The sequence below is a fragment of the Leopardus geoffroyi genome, chromosome A3, assembly GCF_018350155.1.
Source record: "Leopardus geoffroyi isolate Oge1 chromosome A3, O.geoffroyi_Oge1_pat1.0, whole genome shotgun sequence".
In the NCBI taxonomy this organism is placed as follows: Eukaryota; Metazoa; Chordata; class Mammalia; order Carnivora; family Felidae; genus Leopardus; species Leopardus geoffroyi.
Genome location: NC_059336.1, coordinates 100,256,372 through 100,271,245, shown reverse-complemented (window position 1 = coordinate 100,271,245; position 14,874 = coordinate 100,256,372). Strand labels below are relative to the sequence as shown.

Here is a 14,874-nt window from a genome sequence, read left to right as displayed (position 1 = left end):
AGAGTTGATGAAAGTAGGGAGATTCAAGAGACACAAGATTAAATCGACAGGATTTGGTAATAGATTAGACAAGGGAAATGGGGGCAGGGGAAGGAGGACTCCTGCATAAATGTCCAGTTTATACAACTAAATGAAGGTGAACCTTTCTCCAGACTGTTCCTAATCAATGACTGAACTTGAAGAAAGCCATCTCTGAATCATTCTTCTGACCAGCACTCTTTGCTCTGGGCTCCCCATTGGCCTGGCTGAGGCTTTCTCAGAATTGTACTGCAGTCGGATGCTCCTCCTACCTTCCTTCCTTCCCTCCTCCCTCACACACCCCTGCACTGTAGGCTGAAACCACCCACCTCCAGACATCTAGCTAGGCAAAATAACTCACTGCTTTTAGTCAGCTATTTTGTTACCTAGAGACAAACTGCATCCCAAATGACAAAGCACCCACAAGCAGATAAATAGCCTAAGGGAAGGATATAAAACAAGAGGCTGGTTTAAAAACAGGAAAACATTTAATCCACTCCAAAAAACACATCAGGAACCACGGGAAAAATACCTATGATGGAAGAAGGATGTTGCTGGCTTCATGCTCTTATTCCTAGAATCCTGAGGCTCTGATGCTTAGAAGATATTATCTGGTCCTTCAGCTACTCCCAGATAGCCAGAAATAAATTACACACATCTGTAAAAAGAGTTCTGGCCTGCTGAAGCTAGGGGGAGCTAGACAGAAAGGAGAAAGGAGCATCGATCTATAATCACCTGATGAAAGAGCAGCCGGGTGGCAGCCCAGAGCCATCCCAGGTGGGTGGGCCCCTCTGACGCTCTGATGTGAACCAGAACCCACAAAACGGGTTGGCCCAGGGAATGTGCCAGTCAGCCTACGTTCAGCAATAACTTTGATACTACTACATCTTCAGCCAAAGCCCCAGGGAGCAAAGCCCTAAACTCCTCCTTTAAGCCCCCTGCTGGTTGGTCTCATCATTATCTCGCCTCTTCCAAATCTGTAAGAAATTAATACAACAGACATGTAGCAGCTGGCATTCATCCACACATATCTATCAAGTACCTCTCCTACCCTAAGCAATGGACAACCTGTCCCTCCACTTCCATATTTGTATGTCTCCTGAAACTCGTAATAATCTTTCAGAAAATTCCCTTTTACTTCTCTCCTCACTTTCCATCCCAAACTCACTTTCTAAAAATGAACTCATAATTAAGCCTATAACCATAGACAAAGTCATTAAAGAAAGAGTTATCTCTAGGGGCGCCTGGGTGGCTCAGTCGGTTAAGCGTCCGACTTCAGCTCAGGTCACGATCTCACAGTCCATAAGTTCAAGCCCCACGTCAGGCTCTGTGCTGACAGCTCAGAGCCTGGAGCCTGCTTCAGATTCTGTGTCTCCCTCTCTCTCTCTGCCCCTCCCCTGCTCATGCTCTGTCTGTCTCAAAAATAAATAAAAACATTAAAAACTTTAAAAAAAAAAAAAGACTTATTTCTAGAATGAAAAGTGTCTCCCTTCCTTTTTATAAGGCTATTGCTTTTTCTTAGTCTCAGTCTTCCTTCTTTGTTAGGTACCAGAACAGTTATAAGAAGTAGAGATACTCTGCTCCACGAGTTCTCAATCCAATAGAGAAGACAGTTAAAATAAGGTTGGTGTTCTAGTAAAGACATGCAGAAAGCGCATGGGGTCACGAAGAGTGCTAACTTGACTTAGGATGCTGGGGAAAGCTTGAGAGCCGAGTTCTAGTTGGGTGTCCTGATGATTCTAAGCTCTTCCTCCTTGAAACCAAACCACATACCTCTGTAAAACTAACCTAGCCACACATATAACCTCCTTGCTCATCCGTAAATCTTCTAAGATTCCCTGCTCTTCTCTTTTCTGACAATCACTCCTGGGCTCTCAGGGCCATCTGATCTTGGCCCCACCTCACTCCTCAGTGCATCCCAACAGGTACCCAGTCTAACCAAGGCTTTAACTCAATCCCACTTCCTGCCTTGACTCACATCATTCCTCTCACCGGCTTCACACCCCATCTGTTCAACACTCACCAAGTTCGTGCCCAACCCACCTGAATGTAAGCCTCCGACAGCGTGATCATCTGGGGAAGGATGTCAGTCACCTGGAGGTCTTGTAATTCATACCATTTGCCTGTCCCCTGCAAAAAAGTATGAAGAAATGGGTTAGTCTGCTCCCTAAAACCAAAAGGTGTAGAAAGAAAAGACTGCAGCAAAAAGCGAGAAGAATCAGAAGAACAGCCACTAGACTATCACTCAGCAAGAGTCATATTAAGAGGGTGCATGACTTCTGCTGCCATCATTCAATTTAAAGAGTTCTTGGGGTGCTGATCTTGGCAAACTCAATCCCTGCTTTGGATTCCTCGAAGTACAGTGGAGTCTCCCAACACTTTTAAGAATTTAGATGGGGAGGGGCGCCTGGGTGGCTCACTCAGTTAAGCTTCTGACTTCGGCTCAGGTCATGATCTCACGGTTTGTGAGTTCGAGCCCCAAGTTGGGCTCTGTGCTGATAGCTTGGAGACTGGAGCCTGCTTCGGATTCTGTGTCTTCCTCTCTCTCTGCCCCTCCCCCACTTGTCCTCTGTCTCTGTCTCTCAAAAATAAATAAATGTAAAAAAATTAAAAAAAAAAAAAAAAAGAATTTAGATGGGCAATAAAGAGAAAAAAGAGGAAGCCCTCTACTCCTCACCTAAGATGACTCCTTGTTGCCCATAAATGTTAGATTAGACACAGTTAGCAGGTGCAATGTTAACTACTGGGAAAACTTAAAAGTAGACATCCCCACCCCCAATGACAGAGAGCACAGCAACAGCCAAGAAAAGCGTCCTTCATGGACACTGTTCACAATACTAACCCATTTCCTTTGGACTATAAAACCTGTGCGGCAAATTCAGCAAAATCTACCTTACTTCATGCTGCCATAAACAAGGGGGAGAAGAAGTTTCTGGATTATGGCAGAGGCACTTCTGGAAGCTCACCTGCCTCATCCATCCAAACTTCAAATAAATGCCAAAGACAGATACTACAGACTATAGATATTCCAGACAGTCAATAGTTCAGAATATACAAAACCTTGAGCTTTTGTTAAAGCTCAAGATCATGTAATCAAGTCCCCATTCCTGTTTCAAGTAGCAGTTAAGAACATGGTGGAACTAATTATCTGGGTTCAAAGCCCAAATCTATCAACTTCAGATAAATTACTCAAACTCTGAGCCTAGGTTTCCTTGTTTGTAATTTAAAAAAAAAAAAAAAAGGTAGGTAGGGTGCCTGGGTGGCTCAGTTGGTAGGACATCTAACTCTTGGTTTCAGCTCAGGTCATGATCTCACAGTTCGTGGGTTCTAGCCCCGGGTCAGGATCCATGCTGGTAATGCAGAGCCTGCTTGGGATTCTCTCTCTCCCTGTCACTGCCCCTCCCCCTTTAGCACATGCACAGGCTGTCTCTTTCTCAAAATAAATAAATAAACATGGGGTACCTGGGTGGCTCGGTCAGTTAAGCATCTGACTTCAGCTCAGGTCATGATCTCACAGTTCGTGGGTTTGAGCCCCACGCCGGGCTCTGTGCTGACAGCTCAGAGCCTTGGAGCCTGCTTTGGATTCTGTGTCTCTTTCTCTCTCTGCCCCACCCCACTCATGCTCTCTCTCAAAAAAATGAATAAACATTAAAAAAAAATTTTTTTAATAAACGCTAAAATAGAGAAGAATGGTACCATTAACACCTGTCTTATAGGTGTATTTTAAAAGTACAAATAAGATGAACATACACTGAGCGTTTGGCATACTTTCTAGTGCACAGTAAAATGCTTGACAAACAGAGCTAGTTATTATTAAACTCATAGTCCCAGACGACTAATCAAATTAAAACAATCTGTGCTAATAACCTGTGTGATACCAAATATATCTTAAGTACATGTTTCATCCTTTTCAGTTTGAGACAAATTCAAAAAAGTTTTTTTTAGCTGAAAGGAAGCCTTTAGACCAGTGCTTCATAGACTTTAATTATATACCAGAGGGTCTTGTTAAAATGCGAATTCTGATTCAGTTGGTTTGGGTGGAGCCTAAGATTCCACATTTCTAGTGAGTTCTCATATGATGTCAATGCTGCTAGAAAGAGGATTCACTCCACTTCAGGTGGTAAGGCTCTAGTCTAGGACAGTGGTGTTCAACCTTGGCTTCACAATGGAATCTCCTAGATAACTTTAAACATCATGATGCCTGGCTCCCACCTCCCGATAATCTAATGCAGTCTCTTAACTCTGACTGACATTTTGAGCCAGATAAATTAATTGTTACGGGGGCTACCTATGCACTGTAGGATATTTAGCAGCATCCCTGACCTCTATTCCAGGTGAAAACCAACAGGCATAAATTCCATTGTTCTAATGTACTTGGCCTGGAGTGGCCCAGGCATCAGGATTTTAAAATCTCCCTAGGTGAGTCCAATGTGCAGCCAAAATTGAGAACCACTGCCTGAAACTCACCACTGACAGCTCTATTACTTGCAGAGCTCCAAAGTCAAGGTCAAGAGAGGACAGACTGAAGAGAGCTGCCCATTGAAATGCCAAAGGAACAACCGCCATTTTTACCACTCACATGATGAAGCACATGGATCCGGTAGGAGCCCTCAGAGGGCTTGCCATCATGGACGATGTTGGCGATGAGGTCGTAGGTGGTATTTTTGTGTACTGCTTGTACTTCTTCAGACAAGTATTCTCTCAGATCCACATTTCTGGTGATGAAAAAAGAAAGCCAAAAGATCAAGGGATACACAGGTTAGCTGTCCTACACCAGTGGACCACAGAGTTATTGGACCCTAGTTTAGGACCTGAAACAAGGCAGGCTGGCAGAGCCACGGAAGCCCAGGTTGGGGGAAATTCACATACTTTGCCACAAAAATGAGTTAAACTAGAAAGACTGGCTCTACAGGAAAAGTACATTTTAGAAGCACGTCTAACCACTAAAAAGGCACAGCCTAGAGTCCTTCAGATTAGAAATGGAATGAGGGCTCTGCCCCTTCAGAGCCATGTGTGAGTTTAAGCAGGTTACACAACCTAAGGCTCTTGTGTGATATGAGAATGAGCGTCACCATCTCCTCTGGGACAGTGAGATGAAAGGAGAGGCCAAGTCTAACACCTTACCCTCTGCCCCGTCCAGGAATCCTGCAGCCACAATGTTTGGGGACGCCTGGTCCCTAGCCTCTGGCTGTGAAGGGCCTGCCATTATGATTCTGTGAGTTGCCACTGTGCATGATCATTTTAACTATTTCAATATGGCAAACCAGGCAGACCAGTAGCTCCAGCACAAAAAGGGGAGTTTACTCAAGGTATTCAGACTAAGAGATGTGGCTAGAACCAAGCCCTGGAGAAGCAGCAAGATCCAAGGGAGCCACTTGCCCTCTTTTCTGCTTCTGACAACAGCTTTGTTTTCCTCCTCCTTTGGTAGCCCAACTTTCTCTTCTTTATGTGGCCCATCTTGGCTACTCCACAGCATCCTCATTTACAGTGCTGGTTGCCAAAAGAAACTACTGACTAGGTTCTTTCAATTGGGACTTAGAAATATCAATTTTATTTTTAATATCTCAACATTCACTTTCAAATATAGAGAAGCATTCTTGAATCTGGAATAAAATCTGCCTTTGTGTTTTATTTGTTGGATTCTATCTACTGCCTGAAGCATAAACACCAGTTATCACGAAGTAAAGTGCTATGATAGATGTTAACTATGAAGATGGAACAAAGACAATTGTGAAGAACTTTCCAACAGTTAAACAGGGAGACAGAGTGACAGTTAACACAAGTAAGAGAAACTGTATCATGTTTCTAATCTCTGTAGAATGGATATGATGCTGTCTGAGGTACCACCACTCAAAATATGAAATACAATAACATCATCTCTGAAGGATTCACAAGAAATGGTAACAGTGACCACGTATGTGGTCACATAGACTGTGAATATACTACCTGTCCAAAATACAAAAACCGCATCTTTGCTCTACATAGCTTTCTACGTGCTAGTGATAGCTATTTATTTCTACAGGCAACATACAATACAGATTGCAACATTCATTGTTAAAAGAGAATTTAAGTTTTCCTTTTTAATGTTTATTTATTTTTGAGAGAGAGACAGAGAGCGAGCACAAGTGGGGGAGGGGCAGAGAGAGGGAAACACAGAATCTGAAGCAGGCTCCAGGCTCTGAGCTGTTAGCACAGAGCCCAACACATGGCCAGTGAACTCACGGGCAGTAAGATCATGACCTGAGCCGAAGTCCGACAGTCAACCAACTGAGCCACCCAGGGGCCCCTATCGTTAAAGATAATTTAGATATGGGTCCCAAGAAATCCATGTGAACTCCAGATAGCCAGAACACCTACTGGATGCTAGGGGCTGTCTTCCCATGCTACCTTCTCCTCAGCTTTAACAACAGCTGCCCACGCTTATTTGTCTGAACAAGTCCTAGAGAAATTCTCAGGAGTATCAATACTCATGTTTTCATGACTGAACCAAAACTGTTGGAAGTGGCAAAAATGAATGAATACACGTTAAATCATTTCATTTTAGGAACTAGCCAAAGGAGCATACCACACTCATCTCCCAATCACAACAGTCCAATTTAGAAAACACCTCATTAGCTGGAAGTGCAACCTTACACCTGTGCTCCCAAAACCCCTATCTCCAAACGAGCAGAAGGCATCTAATCAGTCCAAGTCTGACTGATCTCTGGTAAGAAGATGTGTATGGAATAAAACACAGGAGAAAAATTAGGTATGGAAAGGGTCCTTTTCTCAATCCCTATCAAAATAACACCAGCGTTCTTCACAGAGCTAGAACAATCCTAAAATTTGTATGGAACCAGAAAAGACGCCAAAATAGCCAAAGCAGTCCTGAAAAAGAAAACCAAAGCTGGAAACATCACAATTCCAGACTTCAAGCTGTATTACAAAGCTGTAATCTACAAGACAGTATGGTACTGGCACAAAAGCAGACACTCAGATCAATGGAACAGAATAGAGAACCCAGAAATGAACCCACAAACGTATGGCCAACTAATCTTTGACAAAGTAGCAAAGAATATCCAATGGAAAAAAGTCTCTTCAGCAAGTGGTTTTGGGAAAACTGGACAGCGACATGCAGAATGAACCTGGACCACTTTCTTACACCATACACAAAAATAAACTCAAAATGGATAAAAGACCTAAATGTAAGACAGGAAGCTATTAAAATCCTAGATGAGAAAACAGGCAACAACTTCTTTGACCTCAGCCACAGCAACTTCTTACTTGACACGTCTCCAGAGACAAGGGAAAAAAAAGCAAAACTGAACTACTGGGACATCATCAAGACAAAAAGCTTCTGCACAGCAAAGAAAACAATCAGCTGAACTAAAAGGTAACCGATGAAATGGGAGAAGATATTTTGCAAATGATATATCAGATAAAGAGTTAGCATAAAAAGTCTATAAAAAACTTACCAAACTCAACACCTGAAAAACAAAATAATCTAGTGAAGAAATGGGAAGACACAAATACACACTTTTCCAAAGAAGACGTCTTATCCAGATGGCAAACACACACATGAAAAAATGCTCAACATCACTCATCATTAGGGAAATACAAATTAAAACCACTGTAAGACCTCACACCTGTTAGAATGGCTAAAATTAACAACTCAGGCAACAACAGATGTTGGAGAGGATGTGGAGAAAAAGGAACCCTTTTTCACTGCTGGTGGGACTGCAAACTGGTGCACTCTGGAAAACATGGAGTTTCCTCAAAAAATTAAAAATAAAACTACCCTACGACCCAGCAATTGCACTACTAGGTATTTATCCAAAGGACACAGGAGTGCTGTTTTGAAGGGACACATGCACCCCAATGTTTATCACAGAGCTATCAACAATAGCCAAACTATGGAAAGAGTCCAACGTCCATCCACTGATGAAAGAATAAAGAAAATGTGGTGTGTGTGTGTATACATATATACATGTGGTGTGTGTGTGTGTGTGTGTACATACACACACACACATATACACACAATGGAATATTACTCGGTGGTCAAAAAGAATGAAATCTTACCATTTGCAACAATATGGATGGAATGAGAGTGTATTATACTAAGCGAAATAAGTCAGACAAAGACAAGTCATATCACATGACTTCACACATATGTGGAATTTAAGATACAAAACAGATGAACATAATGGAAGGGAAGCAAAAATAATGTAGAAACAGGGAGGGAAACAAACCATAAGAGACTCTTAAATACAGAGAACAAACTGAGGGTTGCTGGAGGTGTTTTGGGTGGGGGGATGAGCTAAATGGGCAAGGGCCATTAAGGAAGATAATTGTTGGGATGAGCACTGGGTGTTATATGTAAGTGATAGTGATGAATCACTAAATTCTGTTCCTGATATCATTATTACACTATATGTTAACTAATTTGGATATAAATTTAAAAAAAGAAAAAAAAGAAAAGAAAAAAAAAAAGGGTCCTTTTCAACAAGTGGAGACTTTGGCTAATCTGGAACCATGTTACTCTACAAGTAATTACAGTGCATGAAGTACTTAAAGTGAAGGTTTCCAGAATTAGTCTCTAAAAGGCTAACTAGTTAAGAAGTTGCCTTTTTCTCAACTTCTCCAAAATAAGCTTTCCAAAGGACAAACTACTGAAGTCAGTTACCAAAAACCTAAATGCAACTGGTAGCCAAATAAGCATACCCCAGATGCAACATAAAAGAAACCAATGGGGTAATGATATCTCTGTGGTGACTGAGCAAGAACCATTATCAATACATAGTCCTCCCTCCCTGGGAACTGCCCTGGAGTCAAGAGCACTCCCTCCTACCAGGAACACACTGGTGACTGTGGCAATTCATAAGAGTCCAGTTCTGAAAGAAATCCCCAATACATGGGCCTTCAAAGGAAGGTTCTCTGTGGTCCACTCAAGGTGGCAGAGAGCTGGCTTTCATGGGCCCCAATTTCACTCTATTTATCACATAGACAAGATGCTAGTGAAGAAGAGTGTGGGAAAAGCAAGTAAGAGATTCCCCTGTAATGCTAACTACAAAGGTTACCTCTCTTCAACTCAGATTCTTGGTGATCTCTGAACCAGGAAAAATAAAATGCTATACCTGGAAGGACCTGTAGGATTCATCTAGACCAAGCCTCTCATTTTACCCATGTGAGAATAAATCCAGAAAATATGCAAATGACCTGTCCAAAGTCACAAAGCTAGGATGGTACAGAACTCAGGACTCTTTAATTTCAGATACTACCCACTTAAACACTACAAAAATTAAGAATTAGAACCATTTTCTTTCTTTCTTTCTTTCTTTTTTTTTAAAGATTTTACTTTTTAAAGTAATCTCTATACCCAACATGAGACTTGAACTCACAATGCCAAGATCAAGAGTCGCATGCTCCACCTACTGAGCCAGCCAGGCACCCCATGGAACCATTTTCAAAAGAGAAAACTGGCAGTCTTGATATGGTTTGGGGAACTGAGAAACGGAGAGAGATGGAGAGAGAAAGAAAAGAAGGGACGAGCATGGATACATTAGAGCTCCCAAACTACTTTGTGAAGGTTTAAAAACAACAACCCTAATGAGCTAAACAACAAGTTAATCCTATCATATATGCACCCAAATCCTTCTCAATAAGACAGTGCCTTAGGGCTCCACTCTTTCTTACCTAAATGCCAGCACACAGAGACCCACACTTCCTCCTGCCAGCCCTTCCACCAGGTCTCTCCAGGTTCTCAGAGAGATCTTCTTCAGAGTATGAAAACCATGTCTCTTGAGAACTGAAAAACAACTGTCTATCTCCAAAAGGATCTTGCAGATTTCTGAGTTAGAAAGTAGCAAATTAAAAGCATCTGGTACAACTCATCCCAGTTTGCATTAAAATACTCATAAATGTTCATAAAGAGACAACTGCATGATAAACTAAAAATAAGACTATACATCAAAATTTATGTTTCTCACCAATAGAAATTAAACACATTCCAGATTTTACCTGGCAAAAAATAAGACAGAAGGACCCCAAGATGGCAAGACAAATCTGGAACCATCCCCATTGTCCATGCCTAACCACAGTATGCAAGAAGATGCAATGACCAGCAAACAGATGGACAGACTCGGGGTCATCTTCGAAGCCAGGCAGAATCCTACCTGTCCTGCCCTGCTTTCATCCAGTTTTCCCTATATGGAAAGACTACATTTTCCAGCAAGCAACAGGCGAGGAGGAGAAAGAAGGACTGCCTCTAGGGACACATCTATCCCTGAGGTCCCTGAAATATTTGTATCCTTCCAAGAACTCTTAACTTACATAGTGTATGTAGACTCTATTCCCAGCAATCTCTAAATAAGACAGTCCAAAATTAATAATAGTATAAAAATATAAAAAATTTAGGCTCACTCTCCCTGAGAGTAAGAGAAGCAGGGTAATACTCACGTAATAGGGAAGTTGACAATAGTTGGATTCTTCTCCACAAAGAAATTGTTCTTAGTGAATCTCTTAATACAAAAGATTAGATACGGAGGCAGCTTGGTGAGCTGGAAGCGCTTTAGAAAGTTTTCCTTGTAGGTCTTATATTCCTAGAGAGAGAGAGACAGGGGAGAAGAAAATTATCAAATTAGTGTTGGAGTATCAGGACAGGGGCAGGAGTTTTGTTTTGGTTTGGATTTTTAAATATTATTCTGCTTTACACTTAAGAATTCAGAAGACACCCGGGCGCCTGGGTGGCGCAGTCGGTTAAGCGTCCGACTTCAGCCAGGTCACGATCTCGCGGTCCGTGAGTTCGAGCCCCGCGTCAGGCTCTGGGCTGATGGCTCAGAGCCTGGAGCCTGTTTCCGATTCTGTGTCTCCCTCTCTCTCTGCCCCTCCCCCGTTCATGCTCTCTCTCTGTCCCAAAAATAAATAAACGTTGAAAAAAAAAAAAATTAAAAAAAAAAAAAAAAAAAAAGAATTCAGAAGACACCTGATTGCAGAAGCCATGTTAAGGTCTTAGGAACAGTAACACGACTAAGACTACCTAAAATACAAGTGCGGAACATGTTTAAGCCAGTACATGACATACTGCTGAATTCTACCCATAGCAATGTGGGTATCCATTTCTACAAGGAAAACCAAAATGTCAAATGAAAAAGAGGAGTTGTTAAAAGCTGGAGAATTAAAACAAAACCATGAGAGCATCACTTAATTCAAAATAAGGAAGAAGTTGCCGACTATTCAGTAGAGGCATACTGCCATGGAATAAGTACTTCTGAAGCAGTGAGGGCCCCTTCATCAATGAGGACATTCCAGAAAATGGAAGAACTGAAACTACAAAACTCTTAGAAGAAAACATAAGGGTAAATTTTCATGACCTAGGATTTGACAATCTATTCTTACATATGAAAACAAAATCACATGCTTCAAAAGAACACCTAGACGGTATTTCGTCAAAACTTGAAACTTCTGTGCTTCAAATGATACTATCAAGATGGTGAAAATGCTATCTATATAAGAGGAGAAAATGCTTGTAAAATCAGACATCTGATAAGGAACAGTATCTAGATTATATAAAGCATTCTTACAACTCAATAATAAAAAGATAACCCAATTTAAAAATGTACAAAGGACCTGAATAGACATTTCTCCAAAGATGATATACAAATGTCCAACGAGTACGTGAAAAGATGCTTAACAGCATTAGTCATCAGGGAAATACAAAGTGTTGTATTTCACAAGTGTGAGATATATTCACAAGTGTTGTAAATTCACAAGTGTTGGTGAAGATGTAGACAAACTGGAGCACTCATACACTACTGATGGGAATACAACATGGTGTAGCCACTTTGGAAAAACAGTCTGGTAGTTCCTCAAATGGCTAAACGTAAGAGTTACCATATAGCCCAGCAATTCCGCTTCTTAATCATCACTCAAGAGAAATGAAAACATGTTCACAGAACAACCTGTAGACTAATATTTATGGCGGCATTATTCACAGTAGCCAAAAGGTAGAAACGATCCCAAATATCCAGCAACTGATGAATGGATGAACAAAATATGGTCTATTCATACAATAGGATCTAATTTGCCCACAAAAAGGAATGAAATAGTGATACATGCTACACCATGGATGAACCTTGAAAGCATTATGCTAAGTGAAAGAAGCAAATCCCAGAAGAGCACATTACAAGGATTCCATTACAGGACATGTCCAGAATGGGCAAATCCACAGAGACAGAAAGTAGATGAGTAGTTGCCTATGGCTGGGGGAGACGAGGAGGTTGGTAACCAAAGGGTAATGAAAACACTAATGAGGAAAATGTTCTACAACTAACTGTGGTGGTGGTAGCACATGTCTGTGGATACAGTAAAACCCACTGAATTATATAACTTTAAGTGGGTTAAGTGTATAGTGTATGAATTATATCTCAATAAAGCTATTACAGGGGCGCCTGGGTGGTGCAGTCGGTTAAGCGTCCGACTTCAGCCAGGTCACGATCTCGCGGTCCGTGAGTTCGAGCCCCGCGTCGGGCTCTGGGCTGATGGCTCAGAGCCTGGAGCCTGTTTCTGATTCTGTGTCTCCCTATCTCTCTGCCCCTCCCCCGTTCATGCTCTGTCTCTCTCTGTCCCAAAAATAAATAAACGTTGAAAAAAAAAATTTAAAAAAAATAAATAAAAAAAATAAAAAAATAAAATAAAGCTATTACTTTTTTAAAAATCAAGTTCCCTTGTCACATGACACATAACCTGAGAGCACTGGAGAAATAAGCTTTCTGTCTCCAGTACACACATCATAGCTATACCTTTCAGGTAAATCTTTGATCATCTAAGGGTATAAGCACTACTGGAAAAAATGTCTTTTTTGTTGGTATCAAGTAACCTCTGTGTGGTTGAAATAAAATACTGTATTAAAAGCAAAACATTTTTTTTTATCAGGTAAATGCTAAGAGATTTCACTGCCCACATCTGAATCTATGATCAAGTTGACATCAAAACCACTCTTTTCAAGAGGGAAGGAAACAAACCACAAGAGACTCTTCATGATAGAGAACAAACTGAGGGGTGAGAGGGGGATATGGGTGGAGGATGGGCTAGATGAGTGACAGGTATTAAGGAGGGCACTCATAATGAACACTGCGTATTGCATGTAAGTGATGAATTACTGACACCAATACAGCACTGTATATTAACTAAAATTTAAATTAAATAAATAAATAAGCATTCTTTTTAATCATCTCTCAGACTAGCAAGGATTTAACACCTAAATGATGTCACGGCCTAACTTAACAAAGGTTTCTCAGGAGTTCCTGAGAAAGCCTGAGGAAAGACTTTCACCATGGACATCAGTACCACATTCAAATAGCAAAGAACGATTTGGCTTTGACTACATATTACATTGTAATAGAACTGTTAATCAATTTTATTGGTCTCAAAGTTTTATTTGTCTACATTGTAAATTCGTTATAATTTCATACTTGCTTACAAGCTGTAGGTGTAAGGAGCTTATACCAACATTTACGTGCATACTAAGGTGGTTAACATAGAAGAATAAATTTAATCACACCATATATTAACTAACTTGGATGTAAAAAAATAAGCAGAAAAAAAATAAAATTTGTACATATGCATTAAATACGGTATCACCTTAAAATACAAAAATATAAATGATAAGGACATTGCAAAAAAAAAAAGAAATTTAAATCAATACTGAGGGTTCATGGGAATCTTAATATTACTTAAATTTGAACAAACAGTGATAAGAGGGACCAAGTAGCATGGCTGAAAAAGTCAGATGAAAAATCTGAGTCTAGATTCCTGGTTCTGACACTTAAAACCATAAAATAAACAAACTGAGCTACTACAAACCCTAAGGTCTCTCTTTCACCATCCCAGAATGAGTCTCTAAAAGACAGTGTTTGACATCTTACCAATCTCTGAGTGTGTGTGTGCACACACGTGTGTGGGTGTGACACGGGCAGGTGCCACTGTACCAGGATATCCAGGGCTTGTTTTGCTTATTAAACTTGCTAACAGTACCTGACAATGGACTTGGATACTGAACGGAAACAAAGATGGAGATTAGTAAAGGCATGTTTTAGGCGTGAGCTGCCTAGCTCCCAATTCCGCCTTTTCAAGGAAAGGCCCTGATTCACAGGATCCCTGAACAGAAAGGACACCTGATTCAAGTGGGCCTTTCAACCCACTAGGAATCCTGAAGCAGAGTAGCAGAAGGCTGGGCCTTGGAGCAACTGAAGTAAGGTAACGGCAGCCTTTGCAAGGGACAATCAACAGACCGCCACTTCTGAGAACCCTGTCACCCTAGTTCTGTCCTTCCCAAGTCCTGCTCTGTTCAAGTCTCCCTAAGACCTTCAAGAGATGCCTTCCAATAAAGATCCTCTTTTAGTTTAGTGAGTTTTCTGTTGCTATTTAATATCTGAAAACAAAAGAAACTTAGCTAATGAAGAGAAAGAGCAGAAAGGGTTTGGAATGAGACATCAGGTGAAAAAAATTCTCCCAGTAAAGAACAGAAAGGATTAAATTTGTCTAGGATAAAGAAGGGAATTAAACCAAGAAACAGTTAACTCAGTATATAAGAAGACACTTTTAACTTAATAAAAAGTAATATGATAGTAAGAACAAATTATTTCATCTATATTTTAGCTCTATTTTTTTCCACTTGAATACTGACACTACATTTTTTAAAAGATTTTAAAATTTCTACTATCCTAAATACCCGCTCCTTTCTCCATCCTACCCAGAGGCAGATGGCTGAAAGGAACATATGAGAAGTGTAAGAGAGGGCACTGCCAATCAAGCGAAGAGTTGGGGTGACCAGCTAGAAACAGCGTGGAGTTTGGGAGGCTCAATACACACAATACGTTT

At 40.8% G+C, this 14,874-nt stretch overlaps 1 protein-coding gene across 1 annotated transcript in view; it reads right to left on the bottom strand.

Annotated features, from left to right (window-relative positions):
• Positions 1 to 487: 487 nt before the first annotated feature.
• The window catches only part of USP39 (ubiquitin specific peptidase 39), a 34,572-nt gene continuing 20,185 nt past the window's right edge, over positions 488 to 14,874 (bottom strand). The window contains exons 10-13 of the mRNA XM_045446701.1: positions 10,453 to 10,595; positions 4,598 to 4,733; positions 2,062 to 2,148; positions 488 to 995 (exon numbers count right to left, since the gene is read on the bottom strand). Coding sequence (XP_045302657.1) covers positions 948 to 995; positions 2,062 to 2,148; positions 4,598 to 4,733; positions 10,453 to 10,595 — 414 coding nt within the window. The 3' untranslated portion in view covers positions 488 to 947. The remainder of the gene's footprint in view (positions 996 to 2,061; positions 2,149 to 4,597; positions 4,734 to 10,452; positions 10,596 to 14,874) is intronic.